Source organism: Aethalodelphis obliquidens, unplaced genomic scaffold (assembly GCF_003676395.1).
Source record: "Aethalodelphis obliquidens isolate GAN/ISIS:26980383/991018 unplaced genomic scaffold, ASM367639v1 scaffold36, whole genome shotgun sequence".
Classification (NCBI taxonomy): Eukaryota; Metazoa; Chordata; class Mammalia; order Artiodactyla; family Delphinidae; genus Aethalodelphis; species Aethalodelphis obliquidens.
In genome coordinates this window covers 13,729,628-13,746,825 of record NW_020837980.1, presented here as the reverse complement: position 1 = coordinate 13,746,825, position 17,198 = coordinate 13,729,628, and the positions used below count along the sequence as shown (strand labels likewise).

Sequence of the window (17,198 nt, the reverse complement as noted above, 5' to 3'; positions counted from 1 at the left end):
ATCAATAAATGTGATACACCATATTAACAAATTGAAGGAGAAAGATCATATGATCATCTCAATCGATGAAGAAAAAGCTTTTGACAAAATTCAACACCCTTTATGACAAAAACCCTCCAGAGTGTAGGTATAGAGGGAATTTACCTCAACACAATAAAGGCCATATATTACAAACTGATAGCCAACATCATTCTCAATGGTGAAAAACTGAAACCATTTTCACAAAGATCAGGAACAAGACAAGGTTTCCCACTCTCACCACTCTTATTCAACATAGTTTTGGAGGTTTTAGCCACAGCCATCAGAGAAGAAAAAGAAATAAAGGAATCCAAATCGGAAAAGAAGTAAAACTCTCACTGTTTGCAGATGACTTGATACTATACATAGAGAGTCCTAAACACTCTACCAGAAACCTACTAGAGCTAATCAATGAATTTTGTAAAGTAGCAGGAAACAAAATGCACAGAAATCTCTTGCATTCCTGTACCCTAATGATGAAAACTCTGAAAGAGAAATTAAGGAATCACTCCCATTTACCATTGCAACAAAAATAATAAAATACCTAGGAATAAACCTACCTAAGGAGACAAAAGACCTGTATGCAGAAAACTATAAGACACTGATGACAGATATTAAAGGTAATACAAAGAGATGGAGAGACATACCATGTTTTTGGATTGGAAGAATCAACATTGTGAAAATTACTCCACTACCCAAGTAATCTACAGATTCAATGCAATCCCTATCAAACTACCAATGGAATTTTTCACATAACTAGAACAAAGAATTTCACAATTTGCGTGGAAACACCAAAAACCCCACATAGCCAAAGCAATCTTGTGAAAGAAAAACGGAGCTGGAGGAATCAGGCTTCTGGACTTCAGACTATACAAAAAGCTGCGGTAATCAAGACAGTATGGTACTGGCACAAAAACAGAAATATAGGTCAATGGAACAGGATAGAAAGCCCAGAGATATACCCACGCACATGTGGTCAGCTTACCTTTGATAAAGGAGGCAAGAATATACAATGGAGAAAAGATTGCCTCTTCAATAAGTGGTGCTGGGAAAACTGGACAGCTACATGTTAAAAGAATGAAATTAGATCACTCCCTAACACCATACACAAAAATAAACTCAAAATGGATTAAAGACCTAAATGTAAGTCCAGACACAATAAAACTCTTAGAGGAAAACAGAGGCAGAACACTCTATGACATAAATCCCAGCAAGATCCTTTTTGACCCATCTCCCAGAGAAATGGAAATAAAAACAAAAATAAATAAATGGGACCTAATGAAACTTAAAATCTTTTGCACAGGAAAGGAAACCGTAAATGAAACGAAAAGACAACCCTCAGCATGGGAAAAAATATTTGCGTTGAAGCAACTGACAAAGGATTAATCTCCAAAATTTACAAGCAGCTCATGCAGCTCAATATCAAAAAAACAAACAACCGAATCCAAACATGGGCAGAAGACCCAAACAGACATTTCTCCAAAGAAGACGTACAGATTGCCAACAAACACATGAAAGAATGCTCAGCATCACTAATCATTAGAGAAATGCAAATCAAAACTACAATGAGGTATCATCTCACACCAATCAGAATGGCCATCATCAAAAAATCTACAAACGATAAATGCCTGGGAGGGTGTGGAGAAAAGAGAACCCTATTCACTGTTGGTGGGAATGTAAGTTGATACAGCCACTATGGAGGACAGTATGGAGGTTCCTTAAAAAACTAAAAATAGAACTACCATACGACTCAGCAATCCCACTACTGGGCATATACCCTGAGAAAACCAGAATTCTAAAAGAGTTATGTACCACAATGTTCACTGCAGCTCTGTTTACAGTAGCCACGACATGGAAGCAACCTAGTGTCAATCGACAGATGAATGGATAAAGAAGGTGTGGCACATATATACAATGGAATGTTTCTCAGCCATAAAAAGAAACAAAATTGAGTTGTTTGTAGTGAGGATGGACCTAGAGTCTGTTGTACAGAGTGAAGTAAGACAGAAAGAGAAAAACAAATACCATATGCTAACACATATATATGGAATCTAAAAAAAAAAAAAAAGGTCTGATGAACCTAGTGACAGGACAGCAGTAAAGACGTAGAGAATGGACTTGAGGACAGGGGAAGGGGAAGGGGAAGCTGGGACGAAGTGAGAGGGTGACATGGACTTATACATACTACCAAATATAAAATAGATAGCCAGTGGGAATCAGCCGCATAGCACAGGGAGATCAGCTCAGTGCTTTGTGATCACCTAGAGGGGTGGGATAAGGAGGGTGGGAGGGAGACGCATGAGGGAGGAGATATGGGTATATATATATATGTATAGTTGATTCACTTTGTTATAAAGCAAAAACTAATACACCATTGTAAAGCAATTATACTCCAATAAAGATGTTAAAAAAAAATACTTTCCAAGACATAATCAAATCCTACCCTGCTGATTATTTTCTGGAATCATGTTATTTTTGTTATGCATTCTTTTATTAGAATTAAACAGGCTATATTAAAGAGCAATAAGAATGGACTTTAAGATCATAATGAAAACAGAATGTATGGCTTATAGCTAGAAATCAAATAAGATACAGACCCAGAGGTACTGCAGACCACAAGCTGTAACAATGCAGGTAGGTTTCAAGAAGAGAGTTCAAAATAATGCAGTATGCACCAAAAATATTGCCTACCTCCTAGATGATGAGGCAGGATGCAGGTGGAAATTGTAGCAGTAGACAGGGTGAGCAGGGAGTTTGGAAGCAAGGATGGCAATTCAAGATCAATAAGTAGTTACTGGGTTCAGAAAGAAATCACAGGGAAATCTGAAAAGAAAGCTAAAAGACAAGCACGGAAGTAAATTCTGAGACATCTCTCCTGGTCATATGCTCATAGGATATGTTCACTATAAGGGCATGAACACAACCCATGGTCTAGTCAGTCCAGTATTAGCATGTAAATTAAAGAAGCCCACAACTGCAGTTTAAGACAACACACATTATGGTCTTTATATATTCAGACAACATTCAGAGATTATGCAAATTTTCTGAAATCATCTTTGACATTCTCATTTGGGAATTCATAAATGTTCCCATCCTTGAGGATGGTTAGCATACTGAGGTGTTTCTTCAGGTGTGCGTTAAATGAATGTTGTACCCACTTTTTTCTGCTGTCTATACTGTGATATAAAACCTGGCTTAAACTCTGTGTGTGTGTGTGTGTGTGTGTGTGTGTGTGTGTGTGTGTGTGTGTGAGAGAGAGAGAGAGAGAGAGAGAGAGAGAGAGAGAGACTTAAATGGCTTACTGGGCAACAAACCATAGAAGCTTTGCTTCTCAAGCAGGAATAAGCATTTTTAGGAAGATAGGAAGAAAACCTGACTTTCATTTTCACAACTTATTCAGATTCCTGAGATGATGGGGGCCCAGATACTTACTGACTGCCGATGGTGAAGTCCCTGTAGAGTGTGGGTGGAGGTCTCAATTAGGTCCCAAAGGAGATCAAAGGTTGCTTTTGATGATTGTGTTTCCCACCAGGTTGGGTATACTAGAAAACATTAGAAAGTTGTTCCCAGTGCAGATGAAGGCATGGGAGATTTGGGGATGGGTGAATTATGGTGGGAACAGTCAGCTTTGAAACCTATAAGGAAAGCTTCAAAGCCTTCAGATTAATACTCAGTTGGTGATTTCAGTTAAGACTTTGAGTGTGTATTAATTTCATCTCCAAAAGAAGGGAAACATCTACTGCTTAATAATGCCATTTTTATATCCAAGACACTGTTCATGATATTATTTTTTGTGCCAAGATTCTCTTCCTAGGCATGGTTGAACTCCACCAACAACCTGCTCCTATTTATTATCCTGTGATACTAAAGCAAAAATAAGGAAAGGAAGCAGACTACACACCCCCAATTGTGTGTTGTGTGTATGCTCTGTTATTAGTTATACACCAGCTAATAAAGCTATCAAATATAAACATTTTGTTAAAACATTGATGCTGTTTTCCCTGTCTTTCTCAAGACTCTTAGATCCCTTTGTATTTGTTATAATTTTGTTACTGAGGAAAAAAAAAAAGGAAACTAATTGTATCTCTTATTTCAGGCTGTCAAGTTTGAATGGAACCTTGAAAGTCCTCTAGTGCAACTTCTGTTACACCGCTCACTGCAAAGCATCCAGATTGCCCATCGTCTTCACTGGTAAGATTAACCAAAATAGGTTAGAATACCTTTTTTTATTGTCAACTTTTCTCTGTGGGGCAGCTTTCCCTTGTAATTGATACAAACTTCCACTTAAAATTCAGCCAAATTTGAGTCTTTGTCAAGGTTATTTTTATTTATGAGTATAATTTAACTGTTATCATCTTCAAAATCTTCCTTTCGTACCATTGCTGCTCTTTAAACCAACCAGAATTTTAAATCTGGATGATACCTTTCCTATAGCTTTAAATCACAAGGTCTACGTGTGATCACGTCTACTTGCTTAATATTTCAATATAAAATCTAGTTATAAGACTGTGTATGTTTTGGAAGAATGTATGCTTTAAAAGAAATTTCTGTACAATATTAGTTATAAACAGTGGGGTCTAAAGACCAATATGTGCTCTTTAAGTTAAAAATTCCTACAGCACTAAACTTTTCCCAAAGCATAAATTTTGAATATTATTAGTGGAGAAGTCAGACTTATTTAAGAGATACCAGAATTCCTCATCATAACCTGCTCCTGATCCTACTGAACAAGCTATTCTTTGGATGCTGTTCTCCCTACTTTTATTATAACATTGTAAATTCACACAAAAATTTTAGCAATTACAGATGTCAGTGACCTAAGGATGAAATTGAATCTATCCTTTGTCCTCACATATGTATAACAAGCATCATTTATTGGCTTCAATTGCTAGTGGAGAACTTTAATAAGAAAAAAAGGAAGTCAATATCATTTTTGAATATCATGTTTTTCTGCTTCAAAAAACATTACTCGTGTTGACATCACTCTTCCCATGAAAATGACTCAAGGATTTCATAGCAAAATAGAAATACAAGGAATTGTCAAGCACTAATATTTGACTTGCTGCTGAATTTCATTTCAAATTCCTAATAGAAATGCTAGGGCATTTTCCTCTAATATGTCAGTATAATTAGGCATCAGATATATTGGCAAACAGTGGGCCTTTCACTAAATAGACTCTTATCCAACTCTGAATTGAGTCTTATTTCCTACCATTTTTCGATCAGCTACTTTGGTGGGAAGTTAAGTGGATACACTTGTTGGTGTTTCACTGTCATAATAAAGCTAGAACTCCATTAACCCCAATGTTTATTTCCCTTAAAACTTCACTTTTTTTCACTTTTCACTTTTTTAACATATGTTTATTCAAATGAAGGCATATTAAAAAATAACATGACCACCTAACAATCTTGATATAAAATATTTGAACCAAAACATAATATAAAATATATAAAATAAAAAAGCATATAGAAAGATAATTTTAAAAAAATAGAATAAAATATTAAGGACTTATCCTAACACATTGATTGTTATAATACTAATTCTAGAGCCACCTTAGTAAGTTCTTCATCTGCTAAAAGGGTGTGAAAAGTGGAGTAATTTGAAAGACAGCAATGAGTGCAAAGTTGTCAATCAATGTCATATTTGCAGATTCACAATAAATACAATAAAGTCACTGTTTCCAAAGAAGTTAGGAGGAAAGACTTTCTAAGTATGGTTCTCACCCTTATAAAAAAGAGAAAAAACAATAACAAAGCCCATTTCTCTTCTCACTGATTTAAGAGAGTAAGTTAGAAGGGCTAGAAAAGAATATAAGTTATAAATGGACTGCTTGTTTCTGAATGCTTAATTTGTGAAAATATGGAAAAGGAAAAGGAAAACGTGGAGGGAAGTATTTAATTACCCACATTCTTTTAAAACTTAAATAAAAATTAAGAATCAGGCAAAATATCCTAAGCATCAAAGAGCATTACATATATTTAGAATATATCTTGGAGTTAAAAAATAATAGCTGCTGGTGCATAGCATCATATTTAGGGGACATTTGTTTGTAGAATATTGATTTTTTGTGTGTAGAATATTGAGTTAAAACTTTAGAGATGCAGCTCAGACCCTGCATGATACACTTAAAAATATTCTCAATATATCTTTCCTTAAAAAACAAAACAACAACAACAAAAGCCAATACCCTGTAATTTTAAAAAATGATAGAGATCCATCAGACATCAGTTTAATGATTTTTCTCCACTCGGGTGAGCTCCTGCTTCCTCATATTCAGCATGTTCAACACTGAACGCAGCAACTTACCCTGCTCACTCAGGTCTTGGAGGCTTTTCTGGATCTTCCCCATTTCTCACGAATATGCCCAGTTGTTTACCAAGCCCTATAATCCTATACCTCCTAAATAGCTCTCCCTGCATCCACTGCTTCCACCTGTCACTGCCACTGATCAGAATGTTGCCTCATCAGATACTGAGTTATGAATAAACAGGCTTGCACAGAAACCATCTTGACTACTTGCCATCACTGGGTAGCCTTCCTGAAAAGGGAAATTGACTTGGAGTTACTGTTGGAAGGGTGATGTAGGATAAGTATCCCCTTTTTTTCATGAAAAGGGAGTTAACAATAAGCTTTGGATTGGGAAGGTTTAAAAGCTTTCAATCACAATTTGCACCCTAAAAGGTGACTGTAAATGAGTACAGTAGCATTTGGAGTTCACAACTAGGAGGCCCCTCCCCCATCATATAACAATTTTAGAAACTTAAACTCAGTGCCCCTTTCCGTTTTGAATAAGAAACAAACAGCTGTCACTAGCTGGTAGTGAGATATTGGGTTGAATGGGGCTCCCCAAAAGATATACCTACATCTTAACTCCAGGAACCTGTAACTAAGACCTTATTCGGAAAAAGGGTATTTGAAGATGTAATTAAATTTAAAATCTTGAGATTAAATCATCCTTTATTATCAGGGTGGGTCCTAAATCCAATGACAAGTGTCCTTATAAGAGACAGAGGAGAAGATGCACACAAACAGAAAAGGCCATGTGGAGATGGAGTCAATACAGCCCAGAGCCAAGGATTGTCCAGGGTCACCAGAAGCTGGAAGAGGCAAGGAAGGATTTTCCCCTAGAGCCTTGAAAGGGAGTACAACCTATCTTGATTTCAAACTTCTGGTGTCCCGAACTGTGAGATTAATTTCTATTGTTTAAGCCATCAGTTAGTATTAATTTGTTATGGCAGCCACAGGAAATATACAGCAAGGAAAGGACTTTATGAAGGTCTCTGACTAGATTGGCTCTGATGTCACATCATGCAGGAAGCTTTCCTTGACCCTCTCCCCAGCCACTGTCCAGGGCTGATTGAGTATTGCTCCCATGTTGTATCCCAGAGTATACTCTACATGACTCAGCAGATGTCGTGTCACACAACCTTAACACTTCTATTCCCTGTCTGCGTCCACTCCTGGTCCATATAGTGGCTAATGAGAGCAATCATGTCATACTCATCAGCATACTAATCACACCAATGTCTGGAACTCAAGAGGTGCTGAAAAAAGTTTTTAAAATCACGAAACCATAGAAATTTCTCTAAGGCTGTCAATATTTTCACATGCTTGGAATTCAGTGCATTCTCAAAGGCACTGTTAGTGCTCTAGCCAAATCCCCTTTACCTGGCTGGTGGACCCATCTTGCAGTTTCAGTGAATATTGACTGCCAACTGACAACTGCCTCTTCTCTGGAGAGTTGTTCTCTGCTAACATAGCTACCTGGTCTGGGAAGTGGGAAATCTTTAAGGTACAATTTACATTCCAGAACCTCCCCAGGGATGAATCAAAGCTAGATGACCTCTTGGTTAACTCCTTCCCCTCCCCTACAATGCTTCTCTTACTTCCTTAAAGGTTTCTTTCCTAAAGAGCACTCCTTCAGTAAATCACATACACCTTAATTCCTGTTTCATAGTGTGTTCTAGGGGAAGCTTACCTAAGATAAGCATTTCTTTATTGAAGAAAAAGAATTGAAATATGTGTTTTTTAAAAATCGGAGCATCAGTATGCTAGGGATGTGTCACAAATGGAACAGCAGTATTGCAGTCTTTCATACCCCTAATACTAGTTTGATTGAATGAGCTCTAAGAGAACCATTTTGAATCGAAATCTGTATAAATTGTTTTTTAAGGCCTATCCTACAAAACTCTGAAAGCATTCCCTTCAAAGTGTGGGGTTAACCTGAGATGACACACTTGCAAACTCTCTAAGTGCAGCAGTTTTTTTCTGTTTTATTCACTGATATAGCACAAGCACCTAGGGCAATACTTGGCACTTGATAAATATTAAATAAATTTTTACTGAATGAATGAATAGGAAAAAGTTGCCCAACTGGGTACATGCAGACTTGTGACATAGGAGGGCTGTTTGAGCAGTCAGTGCGTCTTGATGCCAAACAGATTTGGCACGACTAGAACGATGTCAGATCATTGACCCAGTCAGGTACAAGGCAATGCATATCACTAGTGAAGTCAAAACTGGATTGGAGGGGGCTTCCCTGGTGGCACAGTGGTTGAGAGTCTGCCTGCCGATGCAGGGGACACAGGTTCGTGCCCCAGTCTGGGAAGATCCCACATGCCGTGGAGCAGCTGGGCCCGTGAGCCATGGCAACTGAGCCTGCGCGTCCGGAGCCTGTGCTCCGCAATGGGAGAGGCCACAACAGTGAGAGGCCCACATACCGCAAAAAAAAAAAAAAAAAAAAAAAAAAACTGGATTGGAGGGAGAATGTGAGCAGAAGTCAGGGACTAACCTGAGTCAGGAATTAAGGCCTGAAAAACAAGCTGGTGCAATGTCTGCTGGACCAGTTGGGAGAACCATGGAGTGAATTAAGGCCATGGTGTCTCTGGGATCACGAGGACTTTCCAAGGTTGCTCATGGTATTAAAGGACTACATGAGCTTTAATATACTATGCATAAAATTGAGATGTTGCAAAATCTGCCCATTCATCTTCTCAACAATCTAAACTTATCTAGAATTTTGGGGCAATTTCTCAAATCAGGGACTACTCTAAATAAAGCAAAATAATGTGGAAATTTTGCATCATATGATTTGAAGTCCTATGTTCCCCTCACCCCCTCTCCTAAATATGTCTCCCCAGTGCCTGAAATTCTCTCATTAGCAAGTCACCCCTTTAGGTTAACATTGTTCCCTCCCAGAATTTCTCTTCTCATGTAAAAAGTATATATATTCAGAACATAATGCTTATGATGAATTAGTTTATCATTTGTTCATTTATGTGACAAATGTTGAGATGTTAGACATTGTTGAACTATTAAGGATATGGGAATAGAATCTAAAAAAGAGTGGATATATGTATATGTATAACTGATTTACTTTGCTGTACAGCAGAAACTAACACAACAGTTTAAAGCAATTATACTCCATTTTAATTAATAAAAATTAATTTTAAACAAAAGGATAGACTAGAATGGTCCTTGTCTAAAGAAGCTCACAAGCTAACAACACATTAGCATCCAGGCAGGAGGAAAAAGCCCACAGGCTGTGTGGCAGGGACAGAGTAGAAGGAGTAAGCTGACAACAGATTCTGTCCATTTTACAGTTTTGCCCATGACCTGTTCCAAGTATAAGCACAAGGCAGAGAGGCAAGTCTGGCCATCAAGTAAATTAAAAAGCCTCAACTGTGCTCCCATTCAGTCAGAGTTAAATACTGATAAAGGCATACAAATGAATATATAAAGGAGGTAAATGCTCTCTCTGCTTTGATGTGTGGAACACTCCCTGAATTGAGAGTAAAGAGCTGTACTTTAGGGAGTTACTGCGGTATAATAGGGCACGCATGATACAAAATCAGGAGGTTTTAAAGCCTCCATCCTTTACCTTCTAGAATCATTATATTGCTACTAATTCACCTTTTTACCTTTACAGTTTAATAAATAATAAATAATTGCTTCACTTTTTTGTAAGGGGAAGATATGTCTTGTCATTTAATATTGATCTGTTATAATCATCTTTCACCCTGTCATTCTCAAAAAAGTATACACCAGATAAAATTCCTACAATGAGCAACTCACTAAACTAATGAGAGCTTTTCTCTACTCCAACCAACCTGAAAAAAAAAGTGATGGCTATTTGTAAGAAAGTTTACATTTTACATAATAATCTGTAAAATTCATTAGCACAGTTTTCTAGTTAAGGTGTAATATAAGAGCAATTGTTTTTGTCTGTTTTATTTTTATTTTACATAATAGAGGTTATATGTAGTTCCTTTAGTAAAAAAGATTTATTAAAAAACAGAATACAATTTTTAAGTTATTTTCTAATATCATTTAAGTCTTATTACTCCTATTAAATGTATATGAAAATAGAATCTGATACAACGCTCTTCCATAGATCCATGCAAAAACCAGGAACAGAGCTCCACCTTAAATATATCCCTAGTTTAAATTATTTTCCCTTTAAATTCTTCTATTTTGTTAAATAAGTGAAGAGTTGTAAAAATGCACATTTTGTATATACGTACTGACCTCAAATGTTGGGACTCAGACATCTGGCCTTTGGGAACTAAACTTTTTAATCCAGTCTCTCACAATTTTTCGTTATAATAGCCACATGCAATTACATCATTGCTTCCTTAGGTAGTAATCTGGTTTCCTTATAATAATATCAGCTCCTCATAGTTTATGTTACAGATTTGGGTTAAGACCTTGAAAAACATCATTATACTGCTTAAGTTTTGTTGTTTCTCAATGAAGAAGAGCAGGAAAAAGATCTGGATTTGTGATAAGGAATAGGAACGTATCAGCACGTTGATGGTACTGGACCCAGATAAAGAAAGGGAGAGAAGCAGAGCGTCACGTCAAAGATATTTTTAGGTACCAGGTCTAGAAGTAGCACACACCACTTCGGCCTATATTCCATAGGTGGGAAGTCAGTAAGAAGGCCCCACCCACTGCAAGGGAGTATAGGAAAGCAGACCAGGTGTACATCTATATACAGAAGCAAAATGCTGTTGGATCTGGTAAACCCAGAGCAGGGTCTGCCACAGAGGTAAAAGCCATATAGATGACTCAAGAAATTTGACCATTAAGTGATAAAGAGGACTTGAAAAGAAAACCAGTACTCACCTTTACATGTATTAATTGGCTTTCTTTTCAAAAACTGAAATTGTCTCAACAGATAAAAAATACTACTACCTAACTACCTGATTAAGAATCATCATTTTGACAGGCATCCTCTAAAAGTGGCTTTTCTCTAACAATTCTATAAATATTTCCAAGAGATTTAACCTATAGGTACATTTTGTAACCATTTTACCTGGAGGGCTCATTATTAAGATATTTATATAGCTTGGTGGGTACTGGTAGCTTAGCTCAAGAGGTCCAAAATTGAATCAAACATTTTTACTCTCTACTCTTTCAATCCTTGCCCCTACCATTCACAAACTGTCTTTTTTATATGCAGTGTCCTGGTTTATGCTCACCAGCAAATCATCCAACATAGAAAATCTGGGAGGCATTTTTCTTACCCAGCAATCTTCCTCATTCAGCAGTCCTTAAGTCCTAACTGTTGTTTCTCAAAAATATATTTTGATTTGTCCTTTTTCTATCTCCATGGCCAGCACCTTATCTCAAGCCTTTAGTGTTACCTACTTGGACTACAGCCTCCTAATTGTTTTTCTTCCCTTCCATTCTTTCCTATTTTCAGCCCATCCATCCTTCACACTGCTCTGAGAAAAATCTTTGTGTAATACCACTTGATCCCTACTCATAAAGTAGGCTCTAGTTCCTAGGGAACCCCCAGCTGGCTAGAATAATTCCAGTCACCTTTTTCTGCTTACAGGGTTTAGAATTATTAGACTATGACATTAATCTCTTCTCCCTTAATATGACCTTGCAGTAGATTTTCATGATCTCAACTCCATCTACCTCCCATCCCATCTTACATTGTTTTCTACAACCAAACATAGTCTTTTCTATTCTCAAGTAGTTACTCAAATTTTCAGAGGTCTTTCATGCCTTGATGACTATGCGTATTGCATTTCCCTCTGCTTGAAATGCAACTGTCCTGTTGTTTACCCAGAGTCTTTTAGGACTCAACTCAAATTTTTATTCTCTTTGAAAATGTCTCCAACCTCAGCTCTTATACACACTGCCAATGCGCTTATTAACATTTTGCATACTTTCATTTACTTCACCGTTTCCCTTTTCTTTAAGACACTTTGGGCTGCAAGAAACAGAAAATCCTGATTCAACTGGTTTAAAAGATATGAAAAATTAATTATCTCACATAACAAGAAGTTTGCTAGTAGGGTGGTTCAGGAGTTTATTATTGGGGCAGCTGCCTGATTTTGTGATAAACTCAATTTATTTGATCTTTCTGCTCTATCATCCTTAGTGTGCTGACTTGTCTTTAGTTAGTTCATTTCACATCATGGTTACAAGAAGACTGCCATAGTTGGTATCATATGCATACATGACACCATACAGCAAAAGAAAAGGCACTGATCCCTCTCCAACAAGAAAAGTTTTCTATAAATCCCATAGTAGAGTTAACTTCCTATATGATTTGCCAGAATTGGGCTGCATGTCATCCTGAACCAATGACCTAATTAGATGGCAAATGAGTGAGTTGGCTTACCCAGTTGATTTAGAATATTGAGAATCTATCTGTAAACTGGTCATCTTCTCTGAAGGTTATGATACCTGAACAAAATCAGATTCTTTATTCAGGTGTGAAGGGGAGAATAGATTTGGTATAGATAAAACCCTATGTTTCCTTTCTGGACTGTGAGGCTCTATCCTGACCATCCATCCTTAACACAGAACATTGCACATAGTACATATTATTGGCACTCAGTAAGTACTTGAATGAAGTTTAAAAAATAATCATGCCACATACATTTGTACTGCCTACAGGTTAACTTACCTGGACCACTGCATTTTAAAACAGCAAGCAATCAGCACAAGTCATACTATACTAAACATATAGAGTTGGCCATTGGTATTCTGATAATCACTTTTGCTCCCTTTAAATAATAGACTCCCCTATTGCTCTGGAATTGGGGGAAGTTGATCTAAATGACTTATGGAAAAATATGAGAGTATGGAATAAATTTTTTGAAGAGGTATCAGGTGTTACTGATTGGGTCCATAGTGTGAGGTGCTTTTACTGACTTAACTATGCTGTTTCTTAAAACCCTGATTGAAAATGAAAGGCTGTATCTAGTGATTTGGCAAGAAGTGTTTTATGGGGAGACCCTGCCAAGCAGTCAATTACAAACTTTTAAAATATAATTTTCTGTATTGAGACTTTCTGTGAGGTTTGGGGAATTACTGAACAGTTTCTGATTTTTACTGGCTCCTATATTCTCAAGGGTTTTTTTGTTTGATTGATTGTTTATTTGTTTTTCTGGACTGTGAATATTCTTAGTTCTTTTTGTTTTGGGTCAGTTACTGAGTAAGTCCTTTCTTACCAGACCCTATTTTACTTCCTATCTTTGCTCATCAAAAATCACTCTTTGAAAAGGTTGAATGGAGATTTTTCTTGCTTTTCTTCTAACTCAATTTTCTACTTCATTTGTGTACAGTTATTGTAGTTACAACAGAAAGACAATTACTTTATTTTCCTTGTCTAAAGAGCTTCACGTGTGTTGCTTTTATCTGTAAGAAAATCTAGACTTGGATACTTCAATTAAATATTTGTCATGTTTAATAACTTAGAATTCTTGTTCTTGTTTTGGCATGTATGATTCATTTTTGACCAAAGATGAGTGAACAGCTTGCACAAATAGTGTTTGTCTTCAGACTTGACAGTCTGCCTGGTACACTAACCACTCTTGACAGAATGTCAAATAATTGGTGTATCTTGCTTGAGTTTAGTCATCTGAAGTTGTTAAAGGAAGGAATCCTAATGTATGCATCTCTTTCCTTTTTAAATTGGGCACTGTGTATATATGTTTCCTAAGGTACTGTAAATGTCATTAATTTACCAAAATGATGGAACTTTTATTATTTTCTTCTAAGTAAAATTTAACATCACTTTTAGAGAGGCTGCTGCTCAGTAAACTGTTAACATAAATTGATTGATGACTGAAAATATCACAAGACTCAATCTAGAGCTTCAGTTACTAGATGTAGCAGCAGCTGAACAAGTAGACCAGGGAACTTCAGGGAACAGAGACAGGAAATTGCATAAGAAGTATACTGAGAAAAGAGAGTATTATGTTAGTCGTCCGTTCTTTCATTCATCTATTCTCCGAGGTTTTTTCTGAGTATTATATATATAATTTATAGTTATTTTGTGAAAGGAATGGAAAATATAAACAAATTATAATAAACATTGTTTAAGTAATGTGGTTTCTTAAACCCTTCTAGCTATTTCAGGCAGTTACTAGAGATGCTGGAGTTTATTTTTCAACTCTGTTGTCTCGACAAATTAATTATAAACATTTCACTCAATGATTTTTAAGTCCTCTTTTACTGGATTATGAAACCAAATTCAGTGTGTTCATTCACACTTATTCATTCTTGGGAAGAGTTGTGCTAAGTGTCCAGAGAACCCCATCCCAGGATCAAGGAGCTTCATGAACTGAATTGGTGACCAGATGGTGACTTGGATAATCCTTCGGAATATTTTACTGTCATTTCTCTGCTATGGAGACTAGAATGCTAAGGTTTATCAGCTCTAGTATGGCTCTGACTTGGAGAGTATTACTAAAAATTCTCATCATTCAACTCTCTGTTTTCAATACTTGTTCTTGTCATGACAGCATTGCCTTATGGTAGACATGTTATAATATGATTAATGCTGAATAATATGCTAGTCGTTTCAAATACTCTTTCATTAATTCAAACAACTCTGTTATCTCCGCTTTTCAGATGAAAAAAATACCACTCAAAAGGCTAAATATGCAAAGCTACTAAGTAGAAGAGCCAAAATTTGACCCTGCACCTCATCCATTATGATCTGCCAAGCCACTTAAATATTATAAAAGATATAACAATAACAATAAAAGGCAGAATAATGTCATAAGAAGAGAACAAGATTTGGAGGAAAATGTACTTGAATAGAAATTCCAACTCAGGTGTCTACTAGCTGAATGGTCTTGGAAAAATTACTTAACCTGCCTGATCTTTTTCATAATCTGTAAAAGAAATATAATTGTGCCTAATAGTTATTAAAATTAATTGAGATCATATATATCAAGATCCTTGGTATATATTTAGTACATCTAAAGGGTGTATTTTTTGAGTCATTTAGAAAACATAAGAATTCATTTAGAAACATAAAATTACAGTTCCCAAGGCTATATCACTAATTAATAATTGCATTGAATTTAGATCTTGGATTGTTGTCATTTGACTCCTCACTTCTACCATTGTTTTTCTTTCTTTTTTTCCAATTCAAATTTATAATTGAAATTTAATAATAGAATTTGAAATGCATGGAAGTGGGATGAGAAAAATCAGTGTGTAGACAAATTAGTTTAGAGACCTGTTGAGAAAAGTATCTTGAAACATTTTAAGTGTCAGAAAAAGTTGGGAGTATGTGCATCATTTATTTTCAGAGAAATTTAACAAAGGAATCTAACAACATTCACAGATTGCCTGTTGATACATGCTTTTACGTTTCAACAGCCAACATCTATATCACTCATATCACTTAACTGTCTGCTAGCACAATTCAGAAGAAGATATGAGTAAAAATTTTCATCAATCCTTTGGTTATTTTAAAGGGTTATGACTGTGAACTGCAAATGCAAAATTGTACCACTTAAGAAGTTGGGAATTTCAAAGGCAAAGAACTAAAGAACCCCTTACAACAGCAGGAGAATGGATCACTAAAATGTTGCTAAACCTTCCACACTAGGAAAACATTGTAGACTATCCAAGAAAATATAGGAAATCACTGAAACATCTCATGAAAAGGGGAAGAAAATGTGATTGGTGGTTGTCATGGACTTTTTCATAATTTAGTCAGATTTTTAAATCTTGAATGATATTCATTTGGTATAAAATGTCCATAATAAACATTATTACTGAGCATGTGACAAAAATGAGATCGTTTGTTCTAGAGGTAAAATAACACCATTTATGCAGGTTTCACTTTCAGAGTTATAGCCGGCAATTCCTTCCAATTGGTTAATGACAAGTGAAGATTGGATACTTCCCTTTTCTCTTTCCTGTAACCAGGAGCCTTAGCAATGACTATCCTGAAGAAATTATTGTTATTCCTATACATAGATTAAAGTTAGGTCCAACAGGTGCTCCAAATTCTGCATGACACTGTACCTATCATTTCTGCTGTTCTATACTGAAGCACCTGGGGATCTCTGATATGACATATGAAGCATTTTTGGTCCTGGGCAATTGACTTAAAATTTCTGAGCTTCCATTTCCTCATCTGCAAAATAAGAATAAAATACTTACCATAAGTAAGTAAATAAAATACTACCACAGTACAGGACCTGTCATTATAGCTACTTAATAAATATATGTTGAATAAGTCAATAATTGAAAGAATTGAGATTTTTGAGGGTGAAATGACATAAAATTATGCAATATTCCTTGTACACCTCCTAGCCTTAACAAATATTTCTTCTTCTGGCTTCCCTTCTTTCCCTTTTTTTTTTAATCAAATGATGATATTTTATTTGTTGGAATATAGCACTCCCCAACTGAAGTATTTTATCAGATAAGTGGGCATATATCTGTAACTCTGTGGTCTAGTTCACACACATTTCACCTAAGTGTAAATGGGAAAACTATGTACATGGGGAAACTTCTGGGGTACCATTCCTCGTGTTTCTCACTATCCCACATCTTACCACCATTCTGGATGGTTTCATTTCTAAATGGATGATTCAGCTAAAAACCCCGAGCCTCAAGAACCCTTGACATCCTTTTTCACCAATAAAATTTAGAACCTTCACACTTCAGTAACTCCTTTCCGTGGCTACATATTAAATCTTGTCATCACTAGGAATGGCACCTCATCTAAGTTTTAAACTTAGAAATCTAGTATATTAACCTTTTCACATTTTGACTTTACTGCACATACTAAACCTGGTGTTCAGTGTCAATAGAAACTCTACTCCCTTCTTCAGGCGCATCCAACCACTCATAGTTTGACTTACCTATCAATTTTCCTATCCACTCATTTCTGTATCTGGGTTAA

General features: G+C 36.2%; 1 protein-coding gene across 12 annotated transcripts in view; it reads left to right on the top strand.

Annotated features, from left to right (window-relative positions):
* PIK3C2G (phosphatidylinositol-4-phosphate 3-kinase catalytic subunit type 2 gamma) overlaps positions 1 to 17,198 on the top strand; it is a 369,692-nt gene that overhangs the window by 149,561 nt on the left and 202,933 nt on the right. For all 12 annotated transcript variants that reach the window (XR_003437791.1, XM_027129484.1, XM_027129485.1 and 9 more), the window contains one exon: positions 4,115 to 4,209. Coding sequence is in view for 11 of the 12 variants with exons in the window: in XM_027129484.1 (XP_026985285.1) it covers positions 4,115 to 4,209 (95 nt within the window). In the remaining variant the exon portion in view is untranslated. The remainder of the gene's footprint in view (positions 1 to 4,114; positions 4,210 to 17,198) is intronic.